The sequence below is a fragment of the Sinocyclocheilus anshuiensis genome, unplaced genomic scaffold, assembly GCF_001515605.1.
Source record: "Sinocyclocheilus anshuiensis isolate Anshui unplaced genomic scaffold, SAMN03320099.WGS_v1.1 scaffold1344, whole genome shotgun sequence".
NCBI classification, from domain to species: domain Eukaryota; kingdom Metazoa; phylum Chordata; class Actinopteri; order Cypriniformes; family Cyprinidae; genus Sinocyclocheilus; species Sinocyclocheilus anshuiensis.
In genome coordinates this window covers 200,797-220,640 of record NW_015542396.1, presented here as the reverse complement: position 1 = coordinate 220,640, position 19,844 = coordinate 200,797, and the positions used below count along the sequence as shown (strand labels likewise).

Sequence of the window (19,844 nt, the reverse complement as noted above, 5' to 3'; positions counted from 1 at the left end):
GGGAGACGAAGTCTGCCGCCGTTTTCATATGAAATTTAAAGGGGACTGACTCTGAGGCGATCATGAATTTGTGTAGTTTAGCCCCGCTAAAAAATGGCCTAGTGACGCCCATGCTTCTTACGTCCATTTAGGAGAACCAGGACAAATATTTCAATCGATCGCTCAGGCATTTAAGTGGCACCGAAATGAGGCACCGAAATCTGCGTTCTGATTCGGTTCTAGTACATAGTGGTTACATAGGTACCGGTGCCAATGTACCAACCCTACTCTTTCTGTCAGTTTACATCACGTTACTTATGCTCAGAGATTATCGTCTCTCTTGCCTCTCCTGAAGCCACTGAAGCAGGATTCCGCAAACCCAGCCCTGCAGAGCTGAGCTTAAACCCTGATTAGACTCACCTACCTGTGACTCTGAAGGCATGGATTAGCTTGCTCAGGTGTCTTCACGTGAATATTAATTTAAGTAAAACATCAACATTGACTAGAGCTAAACCTCAGTAAGAAATGTTTGTGGACGTATGAAAGAAAGTAAGTCAAACTGGTTTGTAGTAAGTGAAGATGGTAATGCTGTGTTTGGAGTTGTTTTAATCATCTCTGCTGCTGAGATCCTGAGCAATTTTAATGTGTTCTTTTATTTTCAGTTGATTTCATCAAAAGCTGTGTCTGCTGTAGTTGTTTCTGCTTATCACTTTATTTCTAAAGCGCTTTATTTCTGATTCGGTTCTAGTACATAGTGGTTACATAGGTACCGGTGCCAATGTACCAACCCTAATCTTTCTGTCAGTTTACATCACGTTACTTATGCTCAGAGATTATTGTCTCTCTTGCCTCTCCTGAAGCCACTGAAGCAGGATTCCGCAAACCCAGCCCTGCAGAGCTGAGCTTAAACCCTGATTAGACTCACCTACCTGTGACTCTGAAGGCATGGATTAGCTTGCTCAGGTGTCTTCACGTGAATATTAATTTAAGTAAAACATCAACATTGACTAGAGCTAAACCTCAGTAAGAAATGTTTGTGGACGTATGAAAGAAAGTAAGTCAAACTGGTTTGTAGTAAGTGAAGATGGTAATGCTGTGTTTGGAGTTGTTTAATCATCTCTGCTGCTGAGATCCTGAGCAATTTTAATGTGTTCTTTTATTTTCAGTTGATTTCATCAAAAGCTGTGTGTCTGCTGTAGTTGTTTCTGCTTATCACTTTATTTCTAAAGTGCTTTATACAATATAGATTGTGTCAAAGCAGCTTTACAAAGATAAATAGGAAAATAGTAGAATCAACTATGGAAACTCAACTATGGAGACAATTCAGATTATGCTGTAAAGCAGCTCTAAAAGACAACAGTGTCATTATTTAGTTGCTATTTACTGCTGGTTTAGTACAACAATTTGAAGCAAGAATTCAGCGATAAGCAGTTCTACAAAAGGCAGCAATGTTGTTATTTAGCTTGAGTCAGTTCAGTGTTTCAATCATAGTTCAATACCAGTGTCAAAGTTGCAGGATGTGATTCAGATGTAAAGCAGCTCTACAGAAGATGATAGTGCCATGATCCATTTTATTTCAGTTCAAGTGTTGTTCTCATCTGATGGTGTCTGTCAGTGTGGTCATATTTATACATTTCTGAAAGTTAATTGCCTCTCAGACCCCAACTAAGCAAGCCAGAAGGCGACAGTGGCAAGGTCTGCGCTGACCGTGTAGGGCTGTGTTGTGCTCGTTCATGGGTGAAGGTCCACTGTCTGGTCTGGATGCAGACAGACAGACTAACATAAGCGTAGATGCCATTATTCTTACGATGTAACAAGTACATCGGGTGTTATTGGGCGGTTCCAGTTGCCCTAATTAATGCAGCCTAACAATCCCTTATGGGGATTTTTTTGTGTTAGTGGGTGTTTAATCTAGATTTAAACTGACAGAGTGTTTCTGCCCCCTGGACCACGCAAGAAAAATTGTTCCAGAGTTTCGGTACTAAATAAGAAAATTATCCCGTAGTCAATTTAGATATTCTAGGTGTTATCAACTGCCCAGAATTTTGAGAATGTAATGAACGTGAATGGTGATAATGTGAGTCTGAATGTGAAATGTCTGGGCTGGAGTCAACAATTAGCGAAAAATATTTGGCCATCCTGATTTTATCCAGGATGACAGAGAGCAGCTTGTCACCCATCAAATTGATTAGCTCCTCACACACAGTAGATGAAAGATATGAAGGACTCCCCTTGCCTGCATTGCCAAATCGTATAATATGCTCTCTAAGAAATGGATCGAATTGACTGATTAGCTCAAGGCACCCCAAGTAGTTTCCATTCTGGGGTGATCCAAATTGTTGGTTGTCTCCTCTGAATCCAAATCCTCGCTCAGATATAAATTTAATTACGGCAACTACTCTTTTAAGAACCTCTGACCAGTACTGGCTCTCTGTTTCGTACTGCCGTTTCAATTCATTGTCAATTTTACCCTCCCCTGCAGTTCTTGTAATCCACACAAGCATGCATTTGCGATGCAACTCAGATCCCTCATGCTCTACAATCTGATCATTTGCATGCTTCCAATCATTAAAGCCATCAGTACTTCCAAATTTTGAATGGGCATTGTTGTCATTTCCACCAAATAGACGGCATACAAAACAATACAATTCCCTTAGATGGGGAATAGAGCAGCCAGGGTGATGACCAAAATGTTATTTCATGATTCATGATACAAGTAATGTTATTTCTCAATAATGATATATATCACAGTATAGTTATTTTATCTTTAAATAAGATCCTATCAAAATGTTTGATGCCCCTGAAATTTCATAATTCTTGTCACCAATTTCAGTATCACAAAAAATACTACTAGCCTAAGAGGAAAAGAAAACTAGACAAGTAGACAGTCAAAACAATTACAACAGAACAAAGACACATAAGAAATCAACCAACTTGGAAAAACGTTTAAAGCATTGAAAAATAGAAATATTATATTGTATAAAGTAATCAAATGTACAAATATACTGCATAGTCTTCACTGTATAAATCCATTCTTATTTATTTTACAAACATTATTCAGTCAAAGACATTGGCACAGGGCAACAGCAAAGGGCTGCGGTCACTTTAAAACCTCATGATCTCGTAGACTAATAGTAATACACATGTTAAATACTTTAAATACTGACGTTCATTCAAGACACAAACAATACTCAGGAAGACAGACATTTTTACACATAACTATGTGTATTTGAAAGTTGGGAAAGATGCAAAAAATAACGAGTTAAATCAGGCGCTGTGCTAGCAGCTGCTTTAGATGTGCATGTTTCGGTCTCAACACGTGCATTTACCAAAATGAATTCTCCCCCGCTGCTTAATGTGCGGGAACGGTTTAAAATCATTTGTATGTAAACCACAATGCTTAAAACGCGTTTAAATTATAAGCTCGCATCATAATGATGCAACACGATATTTCAACCGGGTTATTGCCCACAGGCCACAGCCTATCCCTTAAAGAATATATAGCGTTTGTTCAAACACAAAAAGCAACGTACATAATTCATGCATAAAGTTATTAATCAAACTAACCTAAAATCAAAGACGCTGTGTTTTCATCCACTCCATCATGTGTCAAACTCCGGTCCACTTGCTGTTCGTCAACTTCATCACCAGCTTTAGTAAAATAATCCGATAACTTTGGTATTTTACTGAGTAACTGATGTTTCCTCTGCTGTTTTTCTTTTACATTTTTTCGTTTTTGAGCCCCACTCTCACGTTTTTTTTTTAAGTAGATAACATTTTTACCTATCGAATAATTCTTAGCATGACCATTTCCAGATTAGACTAGAACGAAGTGAAAAGTGATTGGTGGATGCGGACTATCTAATAATGTGCAGCGATCACCTGACAGGCCCACGTGCAGGTGGTTCAAAAGTTAAATATAGAATAAACGCGTTTGATTGGTAAACCAAATTCAAACGTGACGTTTGAATTACTAATGATAATGCATGGAATTTACAGCAAAGCTCCACTAAATAACAGCGCTAATAAATCTCTCTGTCAAGTTTCATCACAGACACGTAAATAAAACAACCTGTATCTCAGTGAATACTTGCCTCACAGACATGATAAATATATGTATAGAAAGCTTGAAATGTCTACTTTTAAGTGAAGTAAGTCACGTCGGAAACAAATATTCTCTGATAAAGTAATCCGTATGAAACCAACGCGAGGTACAGTTTTTCCCATCTGAGCTCATTATCTCTAATGTGATCACGCTCACGGCACCGCTTTTCAAATTATAAACATCCACGTGAGATGCGCGGACATGTAAACGCCCACGTCACCGCCGTAAACAAAGCGTGACGATTCAAGTTCATCTCGGCTACTTTTAGTTTTTGGAAGAAGATGCACTGAGAGGAATAACCCAGAATTTACCTCAGAAGAACACGATTCGACGCACGTCTTAAACCAGTGGAGGATGTCATTTTGATGAGTAAGAATTACTCCCGTTAGTTATTATTGTGTTATTGTGACATAACTTGTACACTTTTTACTAGTTAGACTTTGCCCATACTATAATTGCTGTCTACATTGCTGTATAATTGCTGAAATCAAGTGAAAAATTTTGAAATATGTGTCATTTCATTGCATCTATATGTCTCACAACGCCAGGATGTTTTTTAATGTTGTATAAAATATAAAACCACAAGATATAAAAGTGGTACTGTAACACTATGAATGTTAGAGTCTCAGAATATTTGGCACAAAGGTGTGTTACTGTTCAAGCCTCGGTGTTTAGATCAGTATGTTCAATCATGTGTCCTTGACCTTCACTGTGTATATTTTATACTGTGTTGTAAATAAAATACAAATAATCAAAACCCCCATTATTTTACTCTCCTCACATTCTTTGTTACCTGCCTCACAGACACGTTACTGACTGATGGCTCATTATGGGAGGGCCTTTGTCTCTCAAGTATCACAAAACATGTCTTACAAAAGTTAAATCAATATATTATTTTTGGTGAATGAGTGAACAGGATGATTTTCACATTTTGTAGCAAAAACTCTAGTCTACCACATCCACAAAGTCTTGTGAACAATTGTTCTGAATGTGTTTTATGGTCTTATTTCAGTGACTTAAAAATGTAAGTTTTTCACTAACCATGCATAAACATTGTTTTCTCAAAAACACAAACATGTACATTCATGCTGCTCACATATTATTGTAGCCCATAATTTATAGCCTTTTCTCACAGCAGCTAGAATAATTAAATGTGTCATTTTGATGGCAGATTGTAATCCAGAAAGGACTATGGGCCTCATTTATCAATCTAACGTAGAAACGAGCGCAGATCCGTGCGCACAAATCAACTTACGACAGAGTTCACGTGTGATTTATGAAACATTCGTATGCCGCCAATCTCATCGTACGAATGATCGTATGTTGATAAATGTGGCGCCAGAAAACAATCGTCATTTGAATATCACGCCCCTAAAAACACCCAGGTTTAGAAGCCTCGCCCCAAGAGTTTACGACACGCAGAAAACATGGCTTTATACTTCAGTCATGTTCTAATATCCGTGTAAAATCCATCACATGAGCAAAAATGTTTATTGTTTGGGCGCTGCACGCTGATTTTACAGCAACGAGCGTAGCCTATACTTGTTGCACAGTGTTTTTTTCCCCTTTTTTAAATCTTTTAATTATATTATAGCCTATTATATATATTTTATGTGATCCTATTGATTTTATTCCTTTTATAAACTTAATTTCTGTTTTTCTCCTTTCACAGAAGCGCTGCAGGGGTCTTGTTTATGCTGCTATTCACGCATATAAAGCTAAAGCCCTGTACAAAACAACAACAAAAAAGACATTCTAATCTTACTGGTTAACGATCGACTAATGAGCTTGGTTTGACGGTCAGGAAAATAAAAATGAACAAAATGCTGTCATTCTACAATTCTCCACCATATTTACTATGCTGCGCGCAGGTTCAGGTAACTCAAAAACTTGCGTACACGAGCTGAGACCAGACGTGAGATTTGATCGTAGCCACTGCTCACGTCCATATTGATAAATTCCAAGATACTGAAAAAAGCACAAATGTCATGGCATGTCAAAACTTCTCCAGGGCCCCAAAACCCCCTCAGACCCCAGAGAGTTAAGCCTGCAGGGCAACCACCTAGTAATGCATTACAATATTCTAGCCTTGAGATCACGAACGCATGAATGAACTCTTCTGCATTAGACATACTGTAGATAGCATATGTTGTAATTTAGAGATATTTTTTAAGGTGGAAAAACGCAGATTTACAAATGCTAGAAATATGACTTTCGAATGACAGGTTGCTGTTAAATAACACACCCAAGTTCTTGACTGACAAAGAGGATGTTATAGAACATCCATCAAGACTTAGGCAGTATTCTAAGTTTTTACATGGGGAGGTTTTAGGTCCAATAATTAAAACCAGCATTTTTTCTGAATTTAGTAATAAGAAATGCCCTTTCAGTCAGTCACTCTCGATGTCACGTCGTGACCGACGAATTGGGAATCTCGCCAGAGAGACCAATCCATTTCGAGTGTAAACTAAACGAGCCAATGCACATTGCGATAATTGCATCCAGCCGCCGCTCGTCGCAGCACGAGTATAAATAGGCAGCAGGTGCAATGCATACTCAGCTTTTCGCTTCAGAGCAGAGCGTGCCCCGCTTCTGGCCACCCCCGAGCCCCTCGAGCCAGGTCCCTGTATTCCACCTCGCTGCTCCACTGCAGGTACGTCTGTGGTGCCACTGGTCCCACTTGCACGGTCTCTGAGAGCCTGGCTAGTGCTCCCCAGCCCGTCTCGCTGGCTTTTTCGAACCATCAGACTCGGCTATGTGATTCAGTTCGCCCGGCGTCCCCCCAAGTTCAGAGGCATCCAGTTCACCTCAGTGAAGGCTGGTGATGCTCATGTCTTGCGCGCGGAATCGCAGTCCTACTGGCGAAGGATGCGATAGAGCCGGTCCCTCCAGTCGATATGAGGGCGGGGTTTACAGCCCCTACTTCATTGTACCCAAGTAAGGTGGTGGGTTACGGCCAATCTTGGACCTGCAAGTTTTGAACCAAGCGCTTCACAAGCTACCATTCAAAATGTCGATGCAGAAATGCATTTTCGAATGCATGCGTCCTCAAGATTGGTTTGCAGTGATCGACCTGAAGGTAGAGTACTTTTTATGTCTCGATTCTTCCTCAACACAGGTGCAAGCAGTATGGCTTGCTCTGCGCCGCTTCAAATCGCTGCTACACGACAAGCATGTACTGGTCCGTACTGACAACACTGCGACCGTTGCGTACATCAACCGGCAAGGTGGTCTATGCTCCCGTTGCATGTCGCAACTGGCCCGCGATCTCCTCCTCTGGAGTCGGAAAGATCTGAGATCGCTTCGTGCCATTCATATTCCAGGTCTGCTCAATCTTGCAGCCGACGAGCTTTCGCATCCTCAATTATCTCGACGACTGGCTCATACTGACACAGTCACGGGATCAGTTGTGCAAACACAGGGATCTGGTGCTCAGACATCTCAGTCAGTTGAGTCTTCGGGTCAACTGGGAAAAGAGCAAACTCTCCCCGGTGCTGAGGATCTCTTTTCTCGGAATGGAGCCGGATTCGGTCGAACAGACAGCGTGCCTCACAGAAGAACGTGCTCAGTCAGTGTTGAACTGTTTGAAATCATTCAAGGGCAGGACAGCGGTCCCACTGAAACTGTTTCAGAGGCTCCTGGGGCATATGGCAGCTGCAGCAGCAGTCACGCCGCTGGGGCTGCTTCATATGTGACTGCTTCAGCACTGGCTCCATGGCAGAGTCCTGAGATGGGCGTGGCAACACGGCACTCACCTCCTTAGGGTTAAATCCTCCTCAGCTGCCCTCCATACCCTCTTGGGACCTGAGTCTGGTGCTCAGAGCACTTCAGCAGGTCTCATTTGAGCCCTTGCAATCAGTCGAGTTTAAGTTTCTGTCAATGAAAACTCTGCTTTGGCTTCCATCAAGAGGGTAGGGGACCTGCAGCCATTTTCGGTCGACGAATCGTGCCTAGAGTTTGGGCCGTGGGGCTGCTTCATATGAGACTGCTTCAGCACTGGCTTCATGGCAGAGTCCTGAGATGGGCGTGGCAACACGGCACTCACCGGGTGCAAATCACACCGGCCTGCCGCCAAACCTTCAGCCCGTGGTCGGACCCTGCATTCCTTCAGGCAGGAGTGCCCTTAGAGCAGGTGTCCAGGCATGCAGTGGTACACACGGATGCCTCTGCCACCAGCTGGGGGGCCACGTACAATGGGCATGCAGTGTCAGGGGTTTGGACGGGCCCCCAACTGCGTTGGCACATCAGCTGCCTCAAGTTGCTAGCAGTACATCTTGCTTTGGGCCACCTGAAAGTGTGGCTACATGGCAAGCACATGCTGGTCCGTACGGACAACACTGCGACCGTTGCGTACATCAACCGGCAAGGTGGTCTATGCTCCCGTTGCATGTCGCAACTGGCCCGCGATCTCCTCCTCTGGAGTCGTTCCTTAGGGTTAAATCCTCCTCAGCTGCCCTCCATACCCTCTTGGGACCTGAGTCTGGTGCTCAGAGCACTTCAGCAGGTCTCATTTGAGCCCTTGCAATCAGTCGAGTTTAAGTTTCTGTCAATGAAAACTCTGCTTTGGCTTCCATCAAGAGGGTAGGGGACCTGCAGCCATTTTCGGTCGACGAATCGTGCCTAGAGTTTGGGCCGGCTGACTCCAGTGTAACTCTGAGACCTGGGCCCAGCTACGTGCACAAGGTTTCCTACCACTCCCTTCAGGGATCAGATGGTGAGCCTACAAGTGCTGCCTGGAGGAGACAGACCCAGCCCTAGCTTTGCTCTGTCCCGTCCAAGCTTTAAGACTGTATGTGGACCGGACACAAAGCTTCAGGACCTCAGAGCAGCTCTTTGTCTGTTACGGAGGCCGGCGGAAGGGGAAAGCCGTCTCCAAGCAGATGATGGCCCACTGTATAGTGGACGCCATCACTTTGGCTTATCAAGCACAAAGCGTCCCATGCCCGCTCAGGTTGTGAGCTCACTCCGTACCGACAACACTGCGACCGTTGCGTACATCAACCGGCAAGGTGGTCTATGCTCCCGTTGCATGTCGCAACTGGCCCGCGATCTCCTCCTCTGGAGTCGGAAAGATCTGAGATCGCTTCGTGCCATTCATATTCCGGGTCTGCTCAACCTTGCAGCCGACGAGCTGTCACAAGCTGTGCTCCCGTGAGAGTGGAGACTCCATCCCCTGGCTGTCCAGCTGATTTGGAGACGCTTCGGAGACGCTCAGGTAGACCTGTTTCGCTAGATTCTATAGCCTTCATGTGGAGCCGGTATCCTCCTGTGTTCTCATCTCAAACAGGGAAAGACACCGAGGCCCCGGTCTAGTGTCGGCTTGCTATGTCACAATTTGTGGTATTTTGCTCCAGAGACTTAGTTCCTCTCCAGAAATCTCACTTCCAGTTGTTTTTTTCCCAGGCTGAGGGAACACTCGGCACAGATGCTCTGGCGCACAGCTGGCCCCGGGGCCTGCGCAAATATGCGTTCCCCCTGTGAGCCTCCTCACACAAACTCTGTGCAAAGTCAGGGAGGACGAGGAGCAGGTCCTGTTAGTGAGCTCACTCCACTAGGAGTATTGCATCCTCCTGGGTGCTGGCGCGAGGCACCTCGCTGACAGATATTTGAAAAGCTGCAAGTCTTGCTGAGTGGTAGTGCAGGAAGAGCAGTGACTGGCCTTCCTGGCATGAGCCCTGTCCCATATTCTAATAAGGGATTCAGGAGGCTTGCAAAGGGCAATGGAGGGGGCAGCACCAGTGGCCCTTTGGTAAGGATTCCCAATTTGTCTGTCACGACGTGACGTTGAGAGTGAACGACTGAAAGGGAACGTCTCGGTTACGTACGTAACCCTCGTTCCCTGAAGGAGGGAATGGAGATGTCACATCCTGTCGCCACAGTTGCTGTACCACCGCTGAGCGGCCGGGTTACCGGCTCGACTCCTCAGCGAAAACCCGAGTATGCGTTGCACCTGCTGCCTATTTATACTCACGCTTACACAAGCGGCAGCTGGATGCAATTATTGCATGCCAATGTGCATTGGCTCGTTTCGTTTACACTCAAAGTGAATTAGTCTCTCTGGCAAGATTCCCAATTCGTCAGTCACGACGTGACATCTCCGTTCCCTCCTTCAGGGAACGAGGATTACATACGTAACAGAGTCGTTACTAGTTATCCAATTTTTAATATCAACTATACATTTTGTGAGTTTTGTGAATTGGTATGTTTCGTCAGGCCTTGAGGAAATATACAGCTGTTTATCGTCAGCGTAACAGTGGAAACTAACTCCATGTTTCTTAATGATATCTCCCAGAGGTAGCATGTACAGCGTGAAAAGCAATGGAGATCTCATCTTAACATAATCATGTTAGTCTGGGGTTACAAGGAGAGACAGAAGCAATTGCAACTAAACAGCAAGCTATCTTATAATTGTGTGCAGGCCTATCTGGGAAAAAATTCTGTGAAAAATAATCTTTCAGTACACTTATTTGTCTCCATCAATTAATTAGAGACAATCTTCTTATGTGCCGTATGAACAAGAAACTAACTATACCTTGTCTTGTCTTGCTTTTTATTAAGTTTTATTGTCTGAACTCCAAAACCAATAACCCCATCATTGCCCTTTTATTCTGTGTAGTTTGAATGAGTTTGACCACAAGTTCTTCGGCATCACTGATGCTGAATCGATCAACATGGACCCTCAGCACAAACTTTTGCTGCAGTGCAGCTACAGAGCGCTAGAGGATGCTGGGATACCAATGGAAAAGGCCAATGGAACGCAAACAGGAGTATTTCTGGGTAACATATAATCTAAATAAAAGAAAGTAAATTTTGGTGTCTTTTAATCCTAGTGTAAAAGTATATGCACTTATTGCATGGGAAGTATCTTCAGAGCAATCTGTGGTAAAGATGCATTGCTAAATAGCAGTTCACAAAATAAATCAGTTGACAAGGTTCACTTGTCCTGAACTCAAAATGAACTTGTGCTGTATTTCCTTTGTGTCACAGCACAAATAGCACACAAGGTGGCTACAACTAAGGGCTGGTAAATTGATGGTTGCTTGTCCGAGCCCTGCAACTAATGTTGCGTTGAGCAAGGCACTTAAACCCAGGTTGCATTGTAATAGGTATATAGTAAGTGGTTGTGGATAAAAGCATATCACCAGCTAACACGTCTAACATGTTTTTTGTTTGTTTGTTTTTCAGGCCTAATGAACAGAGATTTTGAGCTGGCAAATGTGAGGAATAATCCAAAACACATAGACCACACCCATGGCACTGGTACCGCTATGAGCATAGCTGCCAACCGCATCTCATACATATTCAACTTCACTGGCCCCTCACTGTCCATTGACTGCGCCTGCTCCTCATCCCTCGTCGCCCTTCACTTAGCTTGTCAAGCCATAAAACAAGGTAGTATTCACAAATATGTTTACCCTGTAGATCCACTTATTAAGAACATTGCGTTTGTGTATGTGTGTGTGTGTGTACATATATAGATACAGTGCCGTGAAAAGGTTTTTGCGTGAAAAGCCATAAAACAAGGTAGTATTCACAAATATGTTTACCCTGTAGATCCACTTATTAAGAACATTGCGTTTGTGTATGTGTGTGTGTGTGTACATATATAGATACAGTGCCGTGAAAAGGTTTTTGCCCCCTTCCTGTTATTAAAAGTTTTTGCTTATTTGTCACCCTTAAAAGATTCAGATCATCAAACAAATTTTAATATTACATTAAAGATAATGCAAGTAAATACAAAATGTAGTTTTTAAATGATGATTTCATTTATTAAGGGAAAAAAGCTGTCCAAACCTACCTGGCCCTACGTGAAAAATTAATCGCCCCCTCCTGTTACATCATGAAAGAACTGTGACCTACACACACACATAGCAGAACTGTGGCAACATCTTCAAGATACATGGAAAAACCTGCAAGCTACCTTATACTTGTGTGCAGGTGTATCTTGGAAGAAATTCTGTGAAAAATCCTTTTTCAGTACACTTATTTGCCACTGTCAATTCATTCAAGACAATCTGCTTATATGCCTTAGGAACAAGGAGCTATAGCTTGTCTCGTCTTGCTTTTTACTAAGTTTTACTGATTAATCAAACAAATTATTAGCCATTAGGCTGCCCCCTAATCTGTATTCTACTCAACAGGAGACTGTGAAATGGCCTTGTGTGGTGGTGTGACCTGTATATTGGAACCAACCATTTTTGTGGCTCTCTCCAAGGCAAAAATGATCTCCTCTGATGGAATAAGTAAACCTTTCAGCAGCAAAGCAGATGGATATGGCAGAGGTGAAGGATGCGGGCTCGTTCTTTTAAAGCCTCTGAAAAAAGTAAACAAAAAATAGTCTCATATAAACACAACACTAGGACAGCAATGTACCTTATGATAAACTACTGCAATAAACACCCTTGAATTGTCTGTATTTTGACAGGCTCTCGAAGACCATGATCATATTTGGGGTATCATCAGCAAAACTGCAGTAAATCAAGATGGCCACAGTGTTAGTCCAATCACCAAACCATCCATGGTACAGCAGGAGGAACTGCTTAGAAAAATCTACTCAACAGAGACTGACCTGACTGGTGTCCAGTACATTGAGGCTCATGGGACTGGAACTCCAGTTGGAGATCCAATAGAGGCAGGTAGCATCTCAAAAGTCATTGCCAAAGCAAGACCTCAAATGTCAGGGCCACTCATCATTGGTTCTGTTAAGAGCAATATTGGACACACAGAATCTGTCGCAGGTGTTGCAGGACTCATAAAGGTTCTTTTGATGATGCAGCATGAAACCATTGTGCCATCATTGTTCTACTCTATGGACTTTGTGTCACAGCACAAATAGCACACAAGGTGGCTACAACTAAGGGCTGGTAAATTGATGGTTGCTTGTCCGAGCCCTGCAACTAATGTTGCGTTGAGCAAGGCACTTAAACCCAGGTTGCATTGTAATAGGTATATAGTAAGTGGTTGTGGATAAAAGCATATCACCAGCTAACATGTCTAACATGTTTTTTGTTTGTTTGTTTTTCAGGCCTAATGAACAGAGATTTTGAGCTGGCAAATGTGAGGAATAATCCAAAACACATAGACCACACCCATGGCACTGGTACCGCTATGAGCATAGCTGCCAACCGCATCTCATACATATTCAACTTCACTGGCCCCTCACTGTCCATTGACTGTGCCTGCTCCTCATCCCTCGTCGCCCTTCACTTAGCTTGTCAAGCCATAAAACAAGGTAGTATTCACAAATATGTTTACCCTGTAGATCCACTTATTAAGAACATTGCGTTTGTGTATGTGTGTGTGTGTGTACATATATAGATACAGTGCCGTGAAAAGGTTTTTGCCCCCTTCCTGTTATTAAAAGTTTTTGCTTATTTGTCACCCTTAAAAGATTCAGATCATCAAACAAATTTTAATATTACATTAAAGATAATGCAAGTAAATACAAAATGTAGTTTTTAAATGATGATTTCATTTATTAAGGGAAAAAAAGCGGTCCAAACCTACCTGGTCCTACACACACACATAGCAGAACTGTGGCAACATCTTCAAGATACATGGAAAAACCTGCAAGCTACCTTATACTTGTGTGCAGGTGTATCTTGGAAGAAATTCTGTGAAAAATCCTTTTTCAGTACACTTATTTGTCACTGTCAATTAATTCAAGACAATCTGCTTATATGCCTTAGGAACAAGGAGCTATAGCTTGTCTCGTCTTGCTTTTTACTAAGTTTTACTGATTAATCAAACAAATTATTAGCCATTAGGCTGCCCCCTAATCTGTATTCTACTCAACAGGAGACTGTGAAATGGCCTTGTGTGGTGGTGTGACCTGTATATTGGAACCAACCATTTTTGTGGCTCTCTCCAAGGCAAAAATGATCTCCTCTGATGGAATAAGTAAACCTTTCAGCAGCAAAGCAGATGGATATGGCAGAGGTGAAGGATGTGGGCTCGTTCTTTTAAAGCCTCTGAAAAAAGTAAACAAAAAATAGTCTCATATAAACACAACACTAGGACAGCAATGTACCTTATGATAAACTACTGCAATAAACACCCTTGAATTGTCTGTATTTTGACAGGCTCTCGAAGACCATGATCATATTTGGGGTATCATCATCAAAACTGCAGTAAATCAAGATGGCCACAGTGTTAGTCCAATCACCAAACCATCCATGGTACAGCAGGAGGAACTGCTTAGAAAAATCTACTCAACAGAGACTGACCTGACTGGTGTCCAGTACATTGAGGCTCATGGGACTGGAACTCCAGTTGGAGATCCAATAGAGGCAGGTAGCATCTCAAAAGTCATTGCCAAAGCAAGACCTCAAATGTCAGGGCCACTCATCATTGGTTCTGTTAAGAGCAATATTGGACACACAGAATCTGTCGCAGGTGTTGCAGGACTCATAAAGGTTCTTTTGATGATGCAGCATGAAACCATTGTGCCATCATTGTTCTACTCTATGGAAAACTCTAGCATAGACATTGAATCTTTAAATATGAAAATCCCCACCACAGCAGAAAAATGGATCAGTGACTGCAGAGCAGGGAGGTCTGCAGGAATCAATAACTTTGGGTTTGGTGGAACAAATGCACATGCACATGTCAGACAATATGTGCAGTCAAAAAAGCCAAAAGCTCAGCTGATCAGCAAATCCCATCAGTATTTTGTGGTCTCTGCAACCTCCGAAAAATCCATGAAAAGTATTATTGAAGATACGTCAAAACAGATTAGTGCAGGGAAAATTTCAGAACTACAGACTTTACTGTACACATCTGCATGTAGAAGAAGTCACTTGAAACACAAATACAGAAAAGTATTTCAAACATCATCGTTGGCAGATCTGCAAGAGAAACTTACTGCTGCTGCGGAGAAAAAGCTTGTACCATCAAAGACAAGCTCCAAGCTAGTTTTTGTGTTTTGTGGCAATGGTGTTACATATCAGGGTATGTGCAAACAGCTCCTAAAACAAGAGCCAGTTTTCAAAGAGGAAATCATGAAGATTGAAAGGCTGTTGCAAAGCTACATATGTTTGAATCTGATAGAGATGCTAAGAAGTGAACCAGAGAAAAGTACAGAGCTGTCTGATCCAAAGATTGTCCAGCCTCTTCTGTTTGCTATTCAGGTTGCTGTTGTCAAACTTCTGAAACACTGGGGCATCAGTCCTGATGCTGTTTTGGGGCACTCTATTGGTGAGGTTGCTGCAGCTCATTGTTCTGGTTTGTTGTCACTCGAAGATGCAGTGAAAGTCATCCACTATCGCAGTTCTTTGCAAAGCACTGTGACAGGAGGGAAGATGCTGGTAGTCAGTAATATGGCCATTTCTGAAATCTTGAAAATTCTTCCATCTTTTTCAGGAAGGGTTTGTCTGGCTGCTTATAACAGTCCTCAGTCATGTACACTCTCGGGAAATGCAGATGACATTGACAGGTTCCATCAGAATTTGAGCAACTCAGCCAGTGGAAAAGATTTGTTCCTTCACATTTTGGATGTGAGTCCTCAGTCATGTACACTCTCGGGAAATGCAGATGACATTGACCGGTTCCATCAGAACTTGAGCAACTCAGCCAGTGGAAAAGATTTGTTCCTTCACATTTTGGATGTACCTGCAGCATACCACAGTCACATGATGGATCCCATTGTATCCAGAGTGAAAGAGAGTATAGGTTCTTTACAGGCACATGATTTGGAGACAGAATTGTTCTCAACAGTGACAGGCGTTAGTTTGTGTTCCTCAGATTTTATTACTGGTGAATATTGGGCAAGGAATATCAGAGAGCCAGTTCAATTTGAACAAGCTGTGAAGTCTGCAGCTAAAAACAAAAAGAGTGTGATATTTGTTGAAATTGGCCCAAGGAGATCTCTGCAGAGGTACATCACTGAGACTCTGGGGAAAGACTTCACTGTGCTTCCCTCAGTGCAGCCTGATAAAGATCACGAGACAATGCTCGCAGTTGTTTGCAAACTGTTTGAGCTTGGGGTCAAAGTGGACTGGGAAATGTTCTACAAAGGTTTTGAGTCTGAACCAATTCCCTACCCCCGATACCAGTTTGATGATGTGAAGAGAGATGTCTTCGCTTCTCGTTTGCAGTTGATTGGTCCCACTGGCAACCATCCAGTAGTTACACAAATGGGCACAGGGAGTTCAGTGTTCAGCTGTGATTTATCTTCTGAATCAGTGGCCTTCTTGCAAGACCACAAGCATAGTGGGGTTGCCATCATTCCTGGGGCATTTTACACAGAGTTGGGTTTAGCAACTCTCATGGCATATGCAAAACCTAAGGTTCCACTAAGTTCTCTGCAGCTTAGCATAACATTCCAGAGTCCATACGTTTTCACCCGGAATGCCCCAGATATAAAAGTACATCTGGATCCACCAGACCATTTGGCAGGTAACACATGTAACTTCAAAATACAGTCTACTTCTGCACTCTATGCATTTGGCACAGTAGAAGCAAAACCAGGTAGAACGCCTGAAGAGCAGTTCATTTCATTAGACTGTATTTATAAAAGATGCACATTCCACATGACTACTGAAGAACTCTACAAGCATCTAAGTCAAACAGGATTTGAGTATGGGTCTGTCTTCAGAAATAAGGCAGATGTTTATTGTGGGGAACAATTTAGAGAGGCTATATCTGTTTTTAAGGTCCCAAAGGAATTACTGCCTCAATTACATGACTATCACCTTCACCCTGTGGTCTTGGATTACGTTATGCAAATTGTTCCTGTAACTATAGGGCATGACCTATCAGCAAGACCCCAATTTCCTGCAAAAATAGGAAGTCTGACTGTATTTGAACCATTGGAAGAGGAGATGGTTGTATATCTGAGAGCAGTGCATGTGGGAGAAGATGATTTTGACATTTGTGGCTGCTTATCCAACAAACAGGGTAGGGTGTTGGTTGAACTCAGGCATGTGAAGATCAGAATTCTAGGTAGTCGTTCCCAAGTAGTCAAGGAGTATTTCTTCCATAACGGTTTCAGTATGACCTCTGAAGTTGTCACGTTTAATACACCGATTAAGGCACTGGTTTTTTCTGACCAGGTAGGAATTTCTAAAGCTTTGCAACAGTACTTGGACCCAACATCTAGATATGTGTCTTCTTCAAACAGTACCGCACTGCTAGAAGGTGGAGTTGAGCTTATTTTGTCAAAACTGAAAATTTCAAGTGTGAAGAAAAACTTCCAGGAAATTTTGTTCATGTGGGGTGATGCAGACCTAACCACTCTCGAATCGGAGAAGGTCTTGAACAGCATGGCGGGGTGTTGTGAGATTTTCAGAAAGATTATCGGATATCTCAGAGCACTTCATTTCCCAGGTGATATCAGAGTAATAACCTATAGGTCCTCTGAGAGCATAGTGGACTACATAAATCCTGGGTTTGTTCTGTCAGGCATGACAAGAGCATGTGCAGCTGAGTTGCCAGAACTTTCCTTCCAGCTGATTGACATGGGCTCTGGCACTTTTGAAGACATCAAAGCTTTGGTTCAGGTTCTCAGATCATACCCTTGTGACAAATATCCAGAGCTATTAGTGAAGGAAGGCAAAATTCTCAAACCTGAAATCACCCACACACCTTTGCCAACCATGGCGATCTCTTCAAGAAATGTCCACATGTTGCACGATGAAGAAGTCTTCATCTTGCAAACATCTGACCCATATGTAATGACAAATCTGTCAGCGACTCAAATGGATAATTCCATTGAACTCAATCAAGGGAAAAACATTGACCTTCACCTCAGTAAAATCTGTGTTCATTCATCAGACTACTTTCCAGTCAGCATTTCTGACCTGAATTATGGTCAGACATTGTATTGGAACAAGCACACTACTGAAAACCATAAGCTCTTAGCCATTGACTTCAGTGGCACTGTCACAGCTGTGGGTAAAGATGTCAGCAAATTTAAAGTCGGTGATCATGTTGTGACTTGTTACCCTGTGGCTGCCACCTCTAAAGTAGTTCTCCCAGCAGCTGTTTGCTGCAAAGCAAAAAAGCTTTCATTCCTGAATGACATCCCTTGCGTCTCCTATATGGTACTGGCTTGGGAGATCTTGCACAAGGCTTTACCCAAGGTTAAACAGCAAAGGAAACTGGGTATTTTCTCCATTGTTCCTGACTCAGCTTTGATGAATGTGTTAATTGCCATTGCAAACAGATTAGGCTGGAATGTCAAAGTGAGCACGCAGGCTGATCAGCAGTCTTGTGACTTTAGTGAAGCTGTGGGAGCTGTTCTTCTACCTCCTTATTATCTAAAAAACATTGAACTTGCTAGCAGTGTTAGAGGCATCAAAGACATTGTTCTTGTCTATGAAAACCAGACAGAATTTCCATTTAATACTACAACATTCAGAGGTAAAAATGAGGAGGTCCACTTCCATACCCTCCTCATGTCCCAAATAATGCAAAAAGGGTCTCTACAAATGCAAATGCCACACATCTACCATTGGCTAAAATCCATGCATTTGGACAGAAAAGCTTTGTCTTTGGACACAACAGCTGTTGTGAAATCTCAAGACATTGATCTTATGTCTGTAAAAGAATCTGAATCATACTTCACATGCCAGATCCTACCCATTATTGTCCTGAACAGTGATGCCAAGAACCAGCTGTCTGACATTCCAGTGATGCCCAAACACCGTCTATTCCAGAAAAATTCTGTCTATATTGTCACAGGTGGTCTAACAGGGTTGGGATTTGAGACAGTAAAGTTCATTGCTCAAAAAGGAGGAGGGAACATTGTCATTCTGTCTAGGAGTAATCCAAACCCTCAGATGCAACAAGAGATATGTCAGGTCAGTAGCCGCTGGGGTTCTACCATTAAGTCTCTGCCATGTGATGTTTCTGTATCTGAGCAAGTGGACCAGACAATTGTTAATATTGGAAAACTTTTTCCATCGAGTCCCATCAAAGGGGTATTTCACAGTGCAGTTGTCCTGCATGATGGGCTGATTGAACATCTTGACAAATCTCTTTATGAGAAAGTTATGAGGCCAAAAGTAAATGGAGTGATTAACCTTCACCGTGCTACCATACAATGCAATATGGATTACTTTGTGTGCTATTCCTCCATCTCTGCCTTCATTGGCAATGCCTCACAAACTAATTATGCTGCGGCTAATACATTCATGGACACTTTCTGTCAGTACCGCAGAAACATTGGGCTTTGTGGACAGTCCATTAATTGGGGGGCTTTGAATCTTGGTCTTCTGTTGAATAAAGTCAATTTTCAAAGATTTCTGGAGGCAAAGGGAATCATGCTTTTGGAGATTCCAGAAATCCATGAAAGTCTTGAGCAGTGCCTCTTGATCAACAAACCTCAACAGGTCATATGCAAATTCAGTTTTAAAAACAACTGGAATAACATATTCAGTCAGAACAAGTCATTAAAGATGCGGTTGTTTAAAATTGGAGAGGAAGCCATGAATAAAACTGGAGCAAACATGTCTAGACCTGAGCAACCCATGACATCATCCTCACCACATGATTATGTGAGGTTCTTGATTAGTGAAACAACTGGTGTTGAGGTGGATGAGCTGAATGATGATGTTCACCTTTTCGATTTAGGCATTGACTCAATGTTAGCCATGACTCTGCAGAATCTTATCTTCAGTGATAGAGGTGTGAATGTCCCTCTAGTGACTCTGCTGGACCCAAACAACACACTGTCAACGCTCATCAAAATGCTGGAGGAGAACCGTGTAGACGAATATCAGAGTGAAGATGAGAGCAACTCCACATACCTGTAATGGCG

At 42.5% G+C, this 19,844-nt stretch overlaps 1 protein-coding gene across 1 annotated transcript in view; it reads left to right on the top strand.

Moving 5' to 3' along the window:
• The window catches only part of LOC107692850 (probable polyketide synthase 16), a 33,346-nt gene extending 13,507 nt beyond the window's left edge, over positions 1-19,839 (top strand). The window contains 5 exon segments of the mRNA XM_016492060.1: positions 10,701-10,861; positions 11,270-11,476; positions 12,226-12,407; positions 14,167-15,547; positions 15,656-19,839. Of these exon segments, the coding sequence (XP_016347546.1) occupies positions 10,701-10,861; positions 11,270-11,476; positions 12,226-12,407; positions 14,167-15,547; positions 15,656-19,839 (6,115 nt within the window).
• The last annotated feature ends 5 nt before the right edge of the window (positions 19,840-19,844 follow it).